Source organism: Bos mutus, chromosome 10 (assembly GCF_027580195.1).
Source record: "Bos mutus isolate GX-2022 chromosome 10, NWIPB_WYAK_1.1, whole genome shotgun sequence".
In the NCBI taxonomy this organism is placed as follows: Eukaryota; Metazoa; Chordata; class Mammalia; order Artiodactyla; family Bovidae; genus Bos; species Bos mutus.
The window spans coordinates 83704920-83720982 of NC_091626.1; the positions used below are offsets into that span (position 1 = coordinate 83704920).

A 16063-nucleotide genomic window follows, 5' to 3' on the forward strand; every position below is an offset into this window, starting at 1 on the left:
ACCTTTGCAGCTGTGTTTTGCAGTGATTCTGGACGTGGGAGCAGCCTCTTAGATAGAACCATTGCTGACAGACGACAGCTTAATACAATTACTTTGCCAGACTTCAGCGACCCCGAGACAGGTGAGACCAAAAGGGCAGCGGGGCTGAAACGGTGTTAGCCGGAGCGGGGTGGGGCCCGGCCCCCGGGCCCGTGGGGTGGAGCCCCCGGGGCCCAGGGCCGGAAGGCATCGCCAGGGAAACGGGCTCATCTCCCGCCTGACGGGCCTTTTCCCCAGGGTCTTTTTCGAGTCTGGGTTCGTGGTGGGGGCCGTCCTATTCCTTGCCAACACAATTCTTTGAAATCTTTCTGTTTTTCCCCTTGCTCTTGGAGCCAAAAATTCGAAACTAAAATTAGACTCTTCCCATCCCCTTCAAGCGTCCCTTGGCTTTTGTGTTTCTTTGTCTCTCTTTAGATTTCAGACTTGCTGAAATCAAGGTTTCGGTATCTCATCCGTGGCACCCACGAACACACACCCACCCACCCACTGCGAGGGGGCAGTGGGTTCTGAGCCTCGGAGTCCACTGACCCCGAGAGGAGGCCTGCGCACTTCCTGCCTCTCTGCAGACATTAGCACGTCAGTTCGCATCTGTGTTTCTACAGTTGCCTAAGTAGAGGGTGGGTAGAGATACCGCTATCATCTCCAGAAGTGCAAACGAGTAATTTCTGATAGGAATACCGACATCTCAGGGGGCCGTTTGGAGGACTCAACGGACCCAGGGACTATTAAGACGTGCCCAGCTGTGAGCCTGAGGCAGTCCCCGAGTGTCGTTGGGAGCGGGTTTGCTGCCTCCCCGCCACCCGCATGGCACTCCGTGTCTGGCTTAGACCACCTCTGGGCGCCCCCAGCCCCCTGGGGGTTGCCCTCACGAGAGGAGCCTCCCGGTCCTGGGTCCAGACCCAACCCCTCCGAAGAGCTGGAGAGCATCCCTGAGCCCAGCACGGGGAGTCACCCTGGAGAGCCTCTCCCCGGGGACGGGAGCCGGGCACAGTCCTTGCCTGAGCTGTTCTCCCAGCTGCCCGCCTTGCCCCGCTAGGCCCCCTTTTCCAGACCTCAAGTCGGCTCAGGAGGCCCGACCGCAGGGCCTTGGGACTCCCCGGTCAGGAGAGCGCTGGGAGCAGCGCGAATTTCAGTCAGTGCCGTTTACCAGCCGCTGCTCCAAGTGCAGGCTGGGAGGGCCACAGGGACTCCTCGGCCTTGCAGCGGCCTGGGCCCCGGACTGAGGGCCAGCCACTGGCAGGCTTAGATGTGAACCAGGCCGACCCTGAGCTGGGCTCTGCTCACGGTCCAGTCCCACTGGAGGGACGTGCGTGACCCTTCACTGCAGAAAAGGGAAGGTCAGGCTCTTAGCCCCCGCGAGGTGAGGCTTGGACCTCCGGGGAGAGAAGACAGGGAGGTGATGCTCACCAGTTCCTCGCAGCTGCCGCCCGGGGCCTCCTCCCCCCAGGACCCTGTGAGGACCCTGGTATGAAGTCAGACGCCCTGTCCTTCCAGCTGGTCGGGGTCTTCATTTGCCCCGAGGTCCCCAAACTTTCATCTACATCACAGTGCAAACAGGCAGGAGAAAATGAGCGAGGCCCTTGGGGTTCGTTCTCCCCGTTGCCCCAGGAACATCCCCCCACCGCCCTGAGCCCTCAGGAGGCTCCCTCCACAGAGGAAACCTCAGGTGCCACAGCATTCAGGTGAGGTGTGTCTCGTGCCCAGCGTGGGTGGCCGCCCTTGTGCATAGTGGGCACTGCTGTCCCTGAATCCTGAGCCGGGGTGGGGTCCACGCTGCCGGGGCACAGGCTCCCAGGTGCTGGCCAGTGACCGTGGTATTGTGCTGTGGTTGTACTTGCCACACGAGCCCCTCCAGGACCCTTCTCACCCGCCCTGCCCGGGAGCCCCATGTCGTTGGTTTCACCACCACCGGTACTTACCAGGAGGCTAGGGAGCCGGAAAAGCAGAAGGCCATGTTAGCAGACCTTACCAGCGGCAGACTGGTCGTAAATGATGGCAGAACCTTCTGAGATGATCCTTTAAATCCGAGAGACTTAAAAAGCCTGACAGACGCTCCTATAAATGGAAAAGGTGCCTCCGTCGTGATGAATAACGGGCAGTTTTGTACAGCTGAGCCCGTGGGCAGTTCCAGGACCCCTGTCTCCAGAACGACCCACGGATTTAGCTTAAGTTCTGCTTCCTCCCTGCCCTTCTCCCTCGCCTTTTCCTAAAGATAACTGTTTTTATTAGCTTTTGGTTTTCCCTTCCATGCAAATAAGCTTAGATCTTATTTCCCACATCCCTTGACTTGAAATAGCAGACTGTGTCTGGGCTGCTCGGCCCCCGTGGGGGTCCCTTCACGCACCCCCCTTGCCTTCGTCAGCAGAGAACGTCCTGGGGCTTTTTACAGCCCCACAGTCAGTGGCTTTTCTAAATTCCCTGAAGGACCCAGGCCTCTGCCAGGAGCACAGCGGATGAAGACGTGTGCCTGGCACAGAGGCGACCTCCCGCGGTCACGACACGGCCCACCCTGTCACCGCGGCGCAGGAGACCCCTTCTCAAAGCCACAGCCCCCCTTGGATTGTCCTTTTTGTTTGCCAGAGCTAAAATTTATTTCCCTTTTATTATTTTTTTTAAATTTTCTATTGTGGAAAAACTTCAAATATTCCAAAATAGAGATACTAATGCCATGAGTCCCCATGTACCTACCACTAGCCTCCAACAATTCCTTTTTTTTTTTTCCTTTATCTCTGCTGTCCAACACTTAGTTTTTGTAAGGTATTTTGAGGCAGATTTCAGATATCATATTTTGCCTGTTAAAATTTCAGTGTATGTGTCAAACAGATAAGAGTTCTTTTAAAATCTAGCCAAGGAACCCTCATTATACATCTGGGTCATGATGAAGTACAGGCTCGGTGGTGTTCATTTTGAAAGGTGGGTAACTAACCGGGAGGTCCGCTTCCCACCCCTGCAATTGTCCAGATGCGGATCTGAACTGGAACACGAGGGGAGCCCAAGGCTAGAGGCCTCGGACTCACCAAGCCCACTGTAGCCAGAGAGTGGACGTTGGTTTTATTAAACGGGAGTGGCAGAGTGGAAAACAGCCCGTAAAGAATCTGCTTTCCCTTCTAATATCCCTCTCAGTCCCCTTCTCTCCCCACCCCCACCTCTGTCGTCCAGTAGGTCCTAGCCATCAAAAGAGACTCGAATCCAACGACCGTCTTTCAACTTTGAAGCTATGAGTCATTGTTTTTTCTTTGGAATAAGTTAGTTCCTTAAATAGAGGATGGAAAAAAAAAATTTTTTTTTTTCTTCCTTTTGCCTTCAAAACAGGATGTGGAGTAAGGGGATTTATCTTTAGTCATTGGTGGATATTACCAGACACCTATCCAAAGTAAAACGATTCTTTCACCTTGAAAGTTTGCCCCGTTTTGTCCAGGAACGTTTTTAATCGTCGCCGTGGTGGCCCTCCCACGGCGTGGTGTGTCTCTCCAGCCGAAGACGGCCGTGGCCCAGCCTGGCGCGCTCACACGCCACTGCCGCGATGCTGGCCCGTGGCTGCCCCTCAACAGCTGCATCTAGGAAAACCTTAGTTCTCAAGTAAATTTTATATAAGTGCTTCTCGTAAAAAAACAAATCAAGGAAAAGTCAAGTTCTAATCCTTTCATTGAAAAGCAAGTAGTTTCTTTCCCTCTAGAGTGTTGCGGATACTATAGGTTAAAGACGTATTATTTTCAGTGGACCATACTGCTGGATCTGTGCCCAGGTAAACCTGAGTTATTCCTGTTCCATGGTGTGGTTGCAGAACAAATAATAACCAGTGAAAACAGCAAATTTGTTTTCTTCGAAAAGTACTTGTGTTCTGTTGTCAAGTAGAGGAATGACTGTGTTACATGACCTCATTTTCTTTGCAGCTTATGTGAGTATATTAAAAGCTAGCTTATTTTTTTTCCTTTGTGTTTCTAAAGTTTTTTTGCCTTTATCCTTTTTTTTCTCTTTCACTCTTTTAGTGTCAGACTCCTCCTCCTCCTCTTCTCTTCCAAGAACCGAGTCTCCTCTCCACCTGTTTCTGTCTCCTCATCTTCCTTCTCATCCCAAACCCGAAACCTTTGTGTGGCCCCCGGCTGCACGTTCCGTCAGTGACCCGGGGCCCCGCCAGGAACCCTCTCTGTGTAAACATGGTTTATGTTCGTTTTTTTTCCTTTCTTGTTAGACCTGCTTCATTTGCCTGATGTTTTATTTTCTGATAATCTTCCTAACTGATAAGCTGGGTAGCAAACGCCATCAAACCCAAGTGACAGCAAAACTTGCTAGTCTGAAAACCCAGATGCTGCCTGGGGCAGGAGACAATGTTGCCGAGCTCCGCCCTCCCCTCCGAAAAGCAGAGGAAACCTGTCTTGAGCAGAATCAATAGAAGCTTTTCTAGAACATTGCCTCTGGCTCTTGGGCACTCCTATGATTTCCTGGACTTGATATCAATGCATAAAGATCCTATTTTCTTAAAAAAGACAATTTAGAACATTCCTAATTATTTCTGGTTTTCAATTTAGAAATGAATTCAACAAGTATTTCATAAGCAAGGTCGTATCTAAAAATATCAGTCATCTGCCTTTTAAATATGTGATTCTCAGAGCTTATGGTGTGTTACAGTCACACAGAGAGCTTTGAAAACTGCAGATCCCCTGGGTCCGAGCCCCAGAGTTTACGATTCAGGAGGCCTGAGCTGGGGCTCAAGAATATGCGTGTATGAAATACCTTCTCATGATTCCCGTGACAGTGGTTGTTAAGACTATAAATTGCTTTCCATTTGCAGGGAAAGAAAATGGAGGGCTTGTGTCATGCATCTAGGCAGGGAAATTGAACAGTGTTTCAATCTAATCTTGCTTTTAAATAATAGGGACATTTGAAAGTCTGTTTTGGGTCCTGTCAATTAAAAAAAAAAAAGATCCCTGTATTAAAATGAGACACTGGTTGATAAAGTCCTTAAATGGCCCCTAAATGTGAGTCTCACCAGGAGATCCACCCTTGTTTTCCACTCATTTATTTAATGCTGACTTTACCTGCAACATAGCCAGAAAATTTAATCTCTATACCCATGTTTTATAAGGGTTCATCTTTGGTCCAAACGCTGTTATATGCTGAACAAAAGCTCAGCATATAAAGAACTACTCTCCCTAATGTGCTCATATTTCTGATGGTGACCTGCTACGTTAGACTCACTCACGTGTGCACACACACACACAGAAAGGAGACTGTCATCTAAAATAAATAATTTAAACCAAGAAACACTCTGACCTTACTTATCTGCATAGTAACTGTTCTGAACTCAGTCTCAATGACAATCCCACTTTTACAAAATGGAAGATGAAGATAATGTTTATAAACTGCTTACGTTGTTTTTAATCTACTTCTTAGACATTTTCCCTTAATACAATGACTAGGAGCGGTTGCCAACTTTGGCTTTTTTTCTGTTCTGGTTTTTCCAGAAAGATGGTTTTTTACATTGACTTTTGCCCAGCTTGAGGCTGGGGTTCTTGAAATGGAATCTTACTGAGCCAGGAGGCTCAGTTGTAAAGAATCTGCCTGCCAGTGCAAGAAACGTGGGTTCAGTCCCTGGGTGGTGACGATCCCCTGGAGGAGGAAATGGCAACCCACTCCAGTATTCTCGCCAGGAAAATCCCATGGACAGAGGAGCCTAGCAGGCTGCAGTCCACGGGGTCACAAAGAGTCAGATACGACTGAGTGGCTGAACAATAACAAGAAAAACTATTCTAGAATGACGTTAGATACTCCCACTGCCCCTTCCCTTCTTGTTTGCGTAACAAAGCCACCTACCTCCACACCCACCAGTATTTACCTCGTTGCATCCCAAGCAGCCCTGTGTCCCTTTAAACCTCTGAGGACTGAGGTCCAGCCTCTTCTGGTGGGACACCTGATATCAGACTAATTAGCAAATGGGTAGGGCATCGCGCACCCACTGGGCTTTCTGCTGAACATGCTGTGCGCCAAGCAGCCTCAGCTGTTTATTCTTCACAAAGCTCTGAGTCACCTTCCGTCCTGAGGGAGCCCCTGGCCGGTCACCAGGTGTTCTAAGGCTGTCGCGCCCGAGGACCTTGCCTCTCAGCCACAAGCACAGCGTTGGGCTGGAGAAGGAAACATGCCACACGTGCACGTGCCTAGCGAAGGTGAAATTTATTGATTAAAATTATAGTAAATCTGAATGCAGCTCTTTCCCCTAGAACAGATAGCCTAGACCTAAAGCTCCCTGAATCCTACCCTGCCCCCAATCCTTTGACTTCACAGGATCGAACACTAGCCCAACCCTACAACTGCTGGAATCATGAAGAGGCTTAATGTGTGGAAAGATCTGGAAATTGCTTGTTTATTTTTCCCTTCCCTTTGGAATTTCCTGCCCTGGAAACAAAACAGTCCATGAATTGGTCAGCTTTCACGTGCTGAGTGAACATTTAAACACGGAGGGGAATGCCCAGTTGGCCTTCCTTTGCTTTAAAAAAAAAAAAAAAACCATTGTTAGTGGAAAAACATATGTCACTCTTGAATTGAAATCTGATCCCAGACAACCGGACTTACAGTTGGAAGGTTATGAGAATTCCATTTGCTTTTTTAGCCTTAATTTTGATTTTTCAAATGTTTGTTTCTTGGTTTTAATTTTTGGTTTGATTTGTTGTTCCAAGGCAACTCTCCAGAAGTATACTTTCATGGTTTTCCCTCCCTTTTTTCAGTTAGTAAGTAGTTTACCGATCTATTAACTTTTCCGAGGGTCTCCAGAATCACGCTACCCTCCACCGCGCAGTGTGTGCTGTGGCTGTCGATTCCTGGGAGTGTTCGGATGGCCTGGACCCTAAGCTGCCACCCGCTTGCTCACCCCTCGTGGGGCCCAGCTCGCTCGAGATTCTAACGCTTCCTCATGCAGCTTGGGTTTAAATACGGAGGAGGCAGCACTTGTCTGGAAAGGACTACAGAAGGAGGCATTGCAGGAAAAATGCCCAAGGGAACGAGTGCGGTGGGGGTGTCAGCAGCCCCTCGGCGACTGATCAAAAGTGTGAGACATCTAGGCTTCCCAGTGAGGGTCATCTGTGGATTTGGGGTAGAGGGAGCTAGTTGAATCTCAAAATTCCTTTCTGGTTCAACCCTTATTAGTACACAGAAAAAGCGATTCCCTTTCCATACGGTAAAATGAGGCTTGACGTATTCATACAGAGGTGTTAACCCTTTCGATAAAAACAGCCCGAAGTCTCTGGAAGGCCAGGGGAACCTGGGTTCCGCGAGCAGTTCTGCAGAGGGGCCCACGCAACCCATTTAACCTTCCTGGCCTTGGATTCCTCACCTGTGAGGATCTAAATTTGCTTTACTCTGTTCACACACCTGGGCTTCCCAGGTGGCACTAGTGGTAAAGAAGCCGCCTGCCAATGCAGGAGACACGAGAGACACCAATTCGGTCGCTGGGTCGGGAAGATCCCCTGGAGAAGGAAATGGCAGACCACTCCAGTATTCCTGCCTGGACAGAGGAGCCTGGCAGCCTACAGTCCATGGGGTTGCGCAGTCAGACACAGCTGAAGCGACTTGAGCACGCTGTTCACACACGCTTTTGTGGTTTACCAGGAGCTGATCCTGATTTTAAGCCTCTACCAGCCCATGTGGCTCCCTGAGGGCAATGACCGGCCAGGCAGGGAGAGCTGGCCTGGAACGTAGCCGCCAGGCCGCCCCCACGGCGCCCTCACTCCTGAGCTGAGGAGTCCAGGCGCCCCCGTGCACCTACCCCAGCGGTCGTCATTCTGGAGGGAGACCTGGGTAGATGTCCTATCCTCCTCTCCGAGAATGTGCCGGCTCGTGTTCCCAGCTTCATTTTATTTCACCGATTCTGGTGAAAGTGCTGCTCTCTTTAGGAGCCCAGAGAAGAGAATGATACTAAGGAAAACACACCCCGCTCAAATGAAGCAAGGTGAGATACAAGGCCGAGGTGGTGAGCGTTTTATTATTGACCTTGCGTTTTCTGACTTAAAAACATCCGTCAGGATCAGGAAGTGACCAAGTCGGTGAGGTGGTGACTGACTGTACCTTCTGCCTCTGCCTAACAGAAAAAAGTCCCTTTTTAATCTATATATGAAAAGGTCACTCTAATGATGGCCCCACTGCTTTTGAGGGGTGGCAACTGAAGTGTAAATGTTCTTGCTCTTTTTTCATTAAAATTAATTCTCTTAAAAAAGTAGTTCGGGCTTCCCTGGGAGTTCAGATGGTAAAGAATCTACTTGCAACGTGGGGGTCTCAGGTTCCATCCCTGGGTTAGAAACATCCCCTGGAGGAGGGCACGTCAACCCACCCCAGGGTTCCTGTTTGGAGAATCCCACGACAGAGGCTACAGTCCACAGGGTCACAAAGGGTCGGACACGACTGAGCGACAAACACTGGACACTGCCGCACGTTCACTTAGATAGTTCTAGGATGTCTCTCCCTAAACGAGGTTGAATGGCAGTTCAGGAGGTGGACAGGTCAGTAATGCAGCCCTCGGGCTAACGCCGGGCGTGTGTGTCCGGGAGTGAGGCCGCGGCCCAAGCCGGGAGCCTCCTCCCCGGGCCGCATCCGCACAAGCCGCTTTCCCCAGGGGTGGGCGCTTCGGTGCAGAGTGGCGGGCTCAGGACTGTGCAGCGGTGGGGTTGGGGCAGGTGGGGAGCCTCCCCGTGTAGTCCTCCAGAAGGTACTGCCTCCCGCCCCGCAGCCGGCTCCCGAGCTCCCTCCGACGGCCGGCCCCCCGCATGCCTGCTGAGCGCCCCGCCAACAGCCCCGGAGCACGCTGGCCGCCGCGCATGCCCCTGCCTCCGGGGTCCTTCCCGACGCTTTCCCTGGAAAGGACCACCCCTTTCCGGAGGAAAGCACGTCCCATCAGGTCTGAGCTGTGCTTGATACTCTGTGAAAGTCATTGGGAGTCGTGACCTCGTCTTGGGACTGGGGGGTTGTTTTGTCCAGATGTACTTGGCTATCTTAGTCTCCTTTTCGCACAGGGAACAAGGAAAGTAGCTACGAGAATAGCCCCCGAAGTTACCGATCCTCAGAGCCCACAAGCAGGCCTCACAGTGGGCGGGAGGCGGATGGAACCACAGTGGCCCCCAAGGCCGCTCTGCTGGGGCGCACCCCAGCTCCCCGACTCGAGGGGAGCGGGCAGCCCTCCAGGGGCCAGAATGCGGAAGGGAGACCCTTGACAGCCCCGTGTGAGGAGCCCACCCCCCAAATCAGAGGCAGGACCACCCCCAGTGGAGATGGGGATTGTCCTAACCCGGGGTTGAGGGGTGGGCGTGGAGGGAAAATGGTCCGTGTTTTTTAAGGATTCAGAGAACATGCGCCTGACTGAGCGCTGCAGGGACAGGTGGGGCCCTGTCCTCCCCTTCCTCACCGGCTGCTCAGGCCCGGGCCGCTGAGGCTCTCAGAGCGCAGGGACCCGGTGCGAGGAGGTCGCTGGACCACCTCTCATCGGCGCTCAAGCCTCCTCTTGAGAAACAGGCATCCTTCTCCTGTTAAAGATGGAAGGTTTCAAGCCCAGCTGTCTGGCGGAATGCTTAGTCGTTCAGATCACCGTTCAGTGCGTGGGGCCTTTGAGAAGTGAAGCTGCTTTTTTTTTTTTTTTAATTTCATTGTTGGGGGAGGGGCACAGCTTCGAAGAACCGGAAGCTGAGTGAACTCTGCCAGCAGGTAGCACTGAGTCAATTCAGGACCGAGGGAAAACACGTGCAGAGAGCTCTGGGCAGTGGGTAATTCCTGCACACACGGGCTCCTCTCAGAGCAGCGCCGGAGGGCGGGTGCCTGCGAGGCTGCGCGGGGCAGATGGGACGCGGGTGACGAGGTGCGAGGCCGGAGCCGGTGCAGCCACGCGCCCCGCGCTCCCCGCGTTCACGCGCAGACCGAGCTAGCGCTCCAGGGCTGGAAGCAGAGGGCAGCCTGAACCCCGCGCGAACACTTAGACATGGGTCCTTAGCTCTTCGGCAGAGGGGTTTTTGTTGTTCTTTTTCGCACTTCAGTAGCACAGTTGTCAGTTGTTCCTGGGCTGTAATGCTCACCAAGTCGGCAGGGTTGCACCTTTGACCTGTTCCTCCTCTACACGCTGTGAGGATGGGAGGGGAGAGGGAAGGTGGACATCGTTCAAACCACAGCGGCTTAGGTACCACCACCAGAAGAGTCGAGAGGGCCACTGGAGTATAAAAACACGCCAGCAGTCAGTGACCCTGCTTGTGAAAATACAGGTGACCGAACACAGCCTGGCTGTGAAGTTTACTGCCTTTTGCTTAACAGCGTTACGGGCTCTGAGATTCCTTTGCCTGATGAACTTCAAGTATTGAACTAGGGTCCGTGTCTGAGGCCTGTGTGAAACTGACCACAGGTGTAGTGAGCCAAGGAGAGGATTTGGAAAGACAGCAGCAGGCAGTGTGAGCTGGCTGGACCCCGTGTCCTGCTTCTAGCAGAGTTTCTCTATGGGCTTCAGGAGATGATAGGAATGGGGGTAGGAATCCTCCAGGGGATGCGGAGCCTGCATTCTGCTTCCTGAGGTCAGGAGCCCTGGCTCCTGGCCCCTCGGCCCAGGCTCTCTATCAGCAGTACCCTTCCACACCCCACCCAGATGGTGGTCCTAAGCGGGGACTCAGATAAAGACCCTGGAGGTGGGGATCAGAATAGTTCTTCAAGCAGCGCTTTGCCGGCGTATCAGATGTCCAAAGCAGCATTTTCTCTTGGGCATCTAGGTGGGACGAAATTCAGCTCCAGGACATCGTTGCCCCATGGACACAGAACCTAGGCCAGGTTTCAGGGCCCGCTGTCACCTGCCCACGTCAGCTGTCGGTTCAGTTGGTTTCACGGTGGCTTTTCAGAGCCCCTGCACCCTGTGACTGAGGGACTTGGTGGCTGCTCGGCCCTGAGGGTTCCAACAGGGATAAGCACTTCTCGAATTAATGTGATAAATAGGAGATGCTCAGCGGCCAGACACGTCCCCTGGCTCACCTGTCAAACCTGATTATCTGGAAGCTTATTCCTCCAGAGTCTTGGATTTCAAATTAGAAATATGCCTTCTGTTCCCGCTCTGATTCCTTTCTCAAGCCTCAGTTTGTCCATTTCCCTTGGAGGGATAATCCTCTTAACCCCCATGCACGCTTTAAGAATACATTTGCCTTCATGAGAAAGAAAAGGGTTGCTTTAAAAATAGGTTGGTCAGGACTAGCGTTTCTAGTTTACCTACGTAAATCAAAATCTATCTTGGCACTTACCATTTCAGTCTATGCAACAGTAAGACGCAGGTTGTTTTGATTATTTTTTGTAATCAGATTTATCTATTCTAATTCATAGTGATGCTTAGCCCTTTCTTCCTCCAAATTCTAACCCAGTGAGAGAGTTTGATATATTTGCACTATTGCTGGGAAGAGTGAAAGTGAAAGTTCAAGTCGCTCAGTCATATCCAACTCTTTGCGACCCCATGGACTATAGAGTCCATAGAATTCTACAGGCCAGAATACTGGATTGGGTCACCATTCCCTTCTCCAGGGGATATTCCCAACCCGGGGACTGGATCCAGGTCTCCTGCATTGCAGGCGGATTCTTTACCAGCTGAGCCACAAGGGAAGCCCTATAGACATTAGCTATTAAGTATTTTTATCATTATTGTAAATCACCTGCTCTTGTTAATAAATATTGAATGCTCAAATACCCACCCCTCCCTCAGAACCTGAAGGGTGTCTGCCCCGTGAGACGTGTGTGAAAAGGGATCATGTAGGAAGGAAACAGTTGTTTCTGATGAACCTCAGTCACCCTCCCTTTGTAAGGGGGTTAGTTACACTGGAGCTGGGGAGCCCCAGGTAAGAGCAGTGTTAATTCATGTGCACCACGGTCAGTCTTAGTGCCAGTGGTTGGGAGGAGCCCTTTGAGCCAGGGAAGGTTCTGGCCCCTGGGCGGTTAGGGAAGGAGGGTAGGGCACCGAGCCGTGGTTCCCTCGAAGGGGGCCACTCTCTTGCAGATGTCATACAGTGACAAGTCTGTTGGCAGTGCTCATTCACTCATTCATTCATTCGTTCCATGAGCATTTACCAAGCACATTTCAGGGCCTGGCATTCTTAGCCCCTAAAGTACCTAGCGGGCTTCCCTGGAGGCTCAGCTGGTGAAGAATCCACCTGTAACGTGGGAGACCTGCGTTCCACCCCTGGGTTGGGAAGATCCCCTGCAGAAGGGAAAGGCTACCCACTCCAGTATTCTGGCCTGGAGAATCCCATGGACTGAACAGTCCATGGGGTTGCAAAGAATCGGACACGACTGAGTGACTTTCACTTCACTTGCAAAATACCTAAATGGAGGACATGACTCCTGTCTTCCAGAACCACCCAGTCTCATAAGAGAGACAGTTAGGTTAACGTTAACGTAAAACAGTGTGGTCTGTACAGGGATCACCATGACCACAGGAGGATATGGGGCACTGAGGTCCCGAGGTCTAACGTTTTGCCTGAGAATGGTAGGGAGGAGGATCCAAAGGCTCCCAGCAGCCTTCCTAGAGGACGTGGTATCAGAGCTGGATTTAGACGCTCGATTTGCAGTTAGACTAGTGTCTGAGTCACCTGCTGGCTATATGCATTTGGGTAACTTACTCACTAAATCTCAATTTTGTCGTCTAAACAATGCAGGTAACAGTGTTACCTGCCTCAGAGAATTGTTTAAAGATTAAATGAAGCAATATACATAAAATGCAAACCAGAGTGCCTGGAACAGGCCTCTAAAACTGATAATCAAAAATGATAATCAAAACTAGTTCACTAAAACTGATAATCACCACTGCCGGCATCATCATTTGCCAGACCTTCTTCACAGTGAAACATGAGTATGTGAAGAATAAATGAATTTAGTTGTGTATGTGAGTGAGTGAAGTCACTCAGTCGTGTTCGACTCTTTGCAACCCCATGGACTGTAGCCCGCCAGGCTCCTCCGTCCATGGGATTCTCCAGGCAAGAGTACTGGAGGGAGTTGTCATTTCCTTCTCCAGGGGATCTTCTTCCTGACCCAGGGATGAAACCCGGCTCATTCAGGCAGACGCTTCACCGCCTGAACCACCAGGGCAGCCCCAGTTGTGTATAGATATCACAAAGAGAAGGAACTTTGACGTTGTTTCTGAGAAGTTGGTTTGTGAATCAAACAGATCATCTGAAAAGCAAAATTAGCCCTTTGTCTAAAAGTCACAAATCCTTGTAGCCAAGGAGTCTGAGAATCTAGTAGAAAATGTGTAGAATTTTTCTAGAGCAGTGGTTTATTATTTTTCTTTTTAAAAAATGAAACATTTTAAGCATTTCTCAGTTTTGATTTCATTTTTGATTTCAGTCCCTAACCCATGTAAACAAGATCTCTTGAGGGGCCTTGCGATAACTTTGCAGAGGGACTTCCCTAGCGATCCAGTGGCTAAGACACCACACTCCTGATACAGAGGGCCCAGTTTTGATCCCCAGTCAGGGAACTAGATCCCATATGCCTTGGCTGAGACCTGGTGCAGCCAAATTAATTAATTAAAGAAAATGACTTCGCAGAGTCCAAAGGGATTCTGAGATAAAAGGGCTCTGAGAACCTCTGTCCTAAAGAACAAGAGCTTCCTGGTCCCCTTTCCCCAGATCGCTGGGCTGCAGGGAGGCAGGACCGCTCAAGCTGGCTGAGCTGTGTAGACGAAGCCCTCAGGCTTTTCTTGACCCACTGTCATCTAATAACACCCTCTTCCTGTCAATCCAGGTCGAGGCCTCAGTCTTAGCTGTACGTTGGTGTTACCTGCATTATTAACGAATAGATGGCTGGCCCCACCCCTAGCATCAGTGATGCTGTAGCTATGACATCATGGTCATTTTTTTTAATCCTTAAGTGATTCTAATGTGAAGCCAAGGTTGAGAACCCCTGTTGGAGGTAGTCAGTAAGAAGGTAAGCCAGCTTGGTAATAGGGTCAGGATGTAGCAACAGCAGTTTCATTTATATAACTAATCATTGCTATTAAAAATCTCAGAGAAGCTATGTCCATCCTTGTTATCAATTTTTAAAATGCTGATTTTCCATAAAGAGGTTGAAAACAGAACAAGACCCCCAAAACCAACAGCAGTTTCATCATCTTGCTGCTTAGGTTTTTTTTTAAGTAGTCTGACACACTTTGTCTCTGCACGGTCAGTTCTTAGCTGAGCTCCATCAGCTCTCTTGTGTCACCTTTGAACTTGGGCTCGTGGGCCTCCTCGCACAGCAGCGCTGACTCTGGAGGCCTCCCTGGTCCATCTCCAGAACCGCCCTCTTACGTGTCCCCGTGGGTGCTGTCTGGGGATTGTCCGCAGAAGCTGGATTCTCAGGCTGGTCCCCAGCCCCCTCCCCCATTTCCCTTCCACCAACCCCCTCCCACGGAAGGATTTGAGTATATTGAGAAAAATCCACATTTCCTTCATGTTGGGACTGTCAAAACACAATATGGATGGCCAGTTTATCACTGCAAATACTCTTAAAAATGAGTAAATTATGGTACATTTGAAAGCCCCAGCAGAAATTATTTTTATGCTCACAGTCTCCTCTTACCCAGAGTAGACCCAACTCGGTTTATTTGAGTAGTCAGCGTGTATCTCTCTATAATCACCATTTTCAACCTCATAATAAGTTGATAGTTACCACCGACAGGGCTGGAATGTTTATCTCTGTATTTCACTTGAGGATGAATTATAAATTAAGAATGTTGCCAGCGAATATAAATATCACCAGTTTTCAATCTGAAATAACTGAGACTCCTGTTCTCAGTTCTGAAACCATTCCTCCAAGAGGGGATGTGGGAAAGAGGTGGGGAGAGACCCCCGTTTCAGAAGGTGGCCCCTGTCTGGCAGGAGCTCCCCAGGTCAGCATGGGAGGAACGTGTGGTTTGACTCATTTGATGTCTGAGTAGCAGCCCTTTGGCCAGATCCCCCTGGCTAGTGAACCTGTCCCGACAGCGGCCTGCCCCAGCCTCAGAAGAGCAGCTTTCACAGAAGAGAAAGGCGGGCGCCACCTCTGCTCTGACCTGACCTCCAGCAGGCTGGCGTTAGCCTCAGTGTAGACGTCTGCTTACATAGCGGGCAAAAGTGCGTGCTTCTGTAGTTTTTAAGTCACATCCCAGACTATGGCCCCAGATCCTTCAAAGGCCAGGGAACGAAGTGGGCAGTTGCTGGGTGTGTCTTGAGACCAAAACCCTCCACGCGGAATCCTTCGCAGCAGCCCAGGGTGGTCCCTCCCCTGCCGCCCAGGGAGTCTCCAGGTCCAGGCCCCCGGGAGGGTGCTCTGGCACCTGCCTTGGTCGCCCTTCAAGCATGCCAGGTTCAGCAGCGTGTCTCTGCCGGGCGTCCCCCTTCTCAGCCCACTCGAGGCTCCTGGAGAGTCGCTCTGCAGTCTAAGCTCTGTGGTGACTCAGAGGGCAGCTGAAGCCAAGGACAGGAACTAGGATGCCAGGCCCCAGCGGTCGCATGGGGTGTGACCTTCGAAACCCAGACACCCCTGGGGAGGGCCGTGCGTGCGTCTTGGTCTCGTGTCTGTGTGGGGGCTGTGGGGTGTTTGGGGTTGGCTGCTTCAGTCTGTCCTTTCACCTCTGATGTGGTCTTCTCGAACCCCCACCCCAACCCCGCAGGCTCCATCCACGCCACATCAGTCGCGGCCTCCAGAGTGGAGCAGGCGCTGTCGGAAGTGGCCTCGTCCCTGCAGAGCAGCGCCCCCAAGCAGGGCCCCCTGCACCCCTGGATGACGCTGGCGCAGATCTGGCTGCATGCAGGTACCGCTCTGCCCCCTGCCCCACCCGGCCTGCTGCTGCACCCAAGGGGGGGTGTGTGCCCGGGGCGGCAGTGTTCACGCGAGAGCAGGGCCACTGCCCCCCAGACAGCCTCTGCAGGGTACCCAGAGGTCCAGTGGTCCTGCTTCAGCTCTGAGCCTCAGTTTCCTCCTCTGAACCGTGGGGTTCACCGCACCCTCTCCTGGGGCGATGAGCCTCGGTTTCCTCCTCCGCACCGCGGGGTTCACTGCACCCTCTCCTGGG

The 16063-nt window shown here is 51.5% G+C and overlaps 1 protein-coding gene across 17 annotated transcripts in view; it reads left to right on the plus strand.

Annotated features, from left to right (window-relative positions):
• Positions 1-16063, plus strand: part of TTC7B (tetratricopeptide repeat domain 7B) — a 273939-nt gene that overhangs the window by 225729 nt on the left and 32147 nt on the right. For 9 of the 17 annotated variants that reach the window (XM_070378355.1, XM_070378356.1, XM_070378354.1 and 6 more), the window contains 4 exons: positions 24-121; positions 4029-4205; positions 6714-6764; positions 15662-15802. In XM_070378355.1, the coding sequence (XP_070234456.1) occupies positions 24-121; positions 4029-4205; positions 6714-6764; positions 15662-15802 (467 nt within the window). The remainder of the gene's footprint in view (positions 1-23; positions 122-4028; positions 4206-6713; positions 6765-15661; positions 15803-16063) is intronic. The other 8 variants (XM_070378349.1, XM_070378352.1, XM_070378353.1 and 5 more) reach the window with 5 other exon arrangements.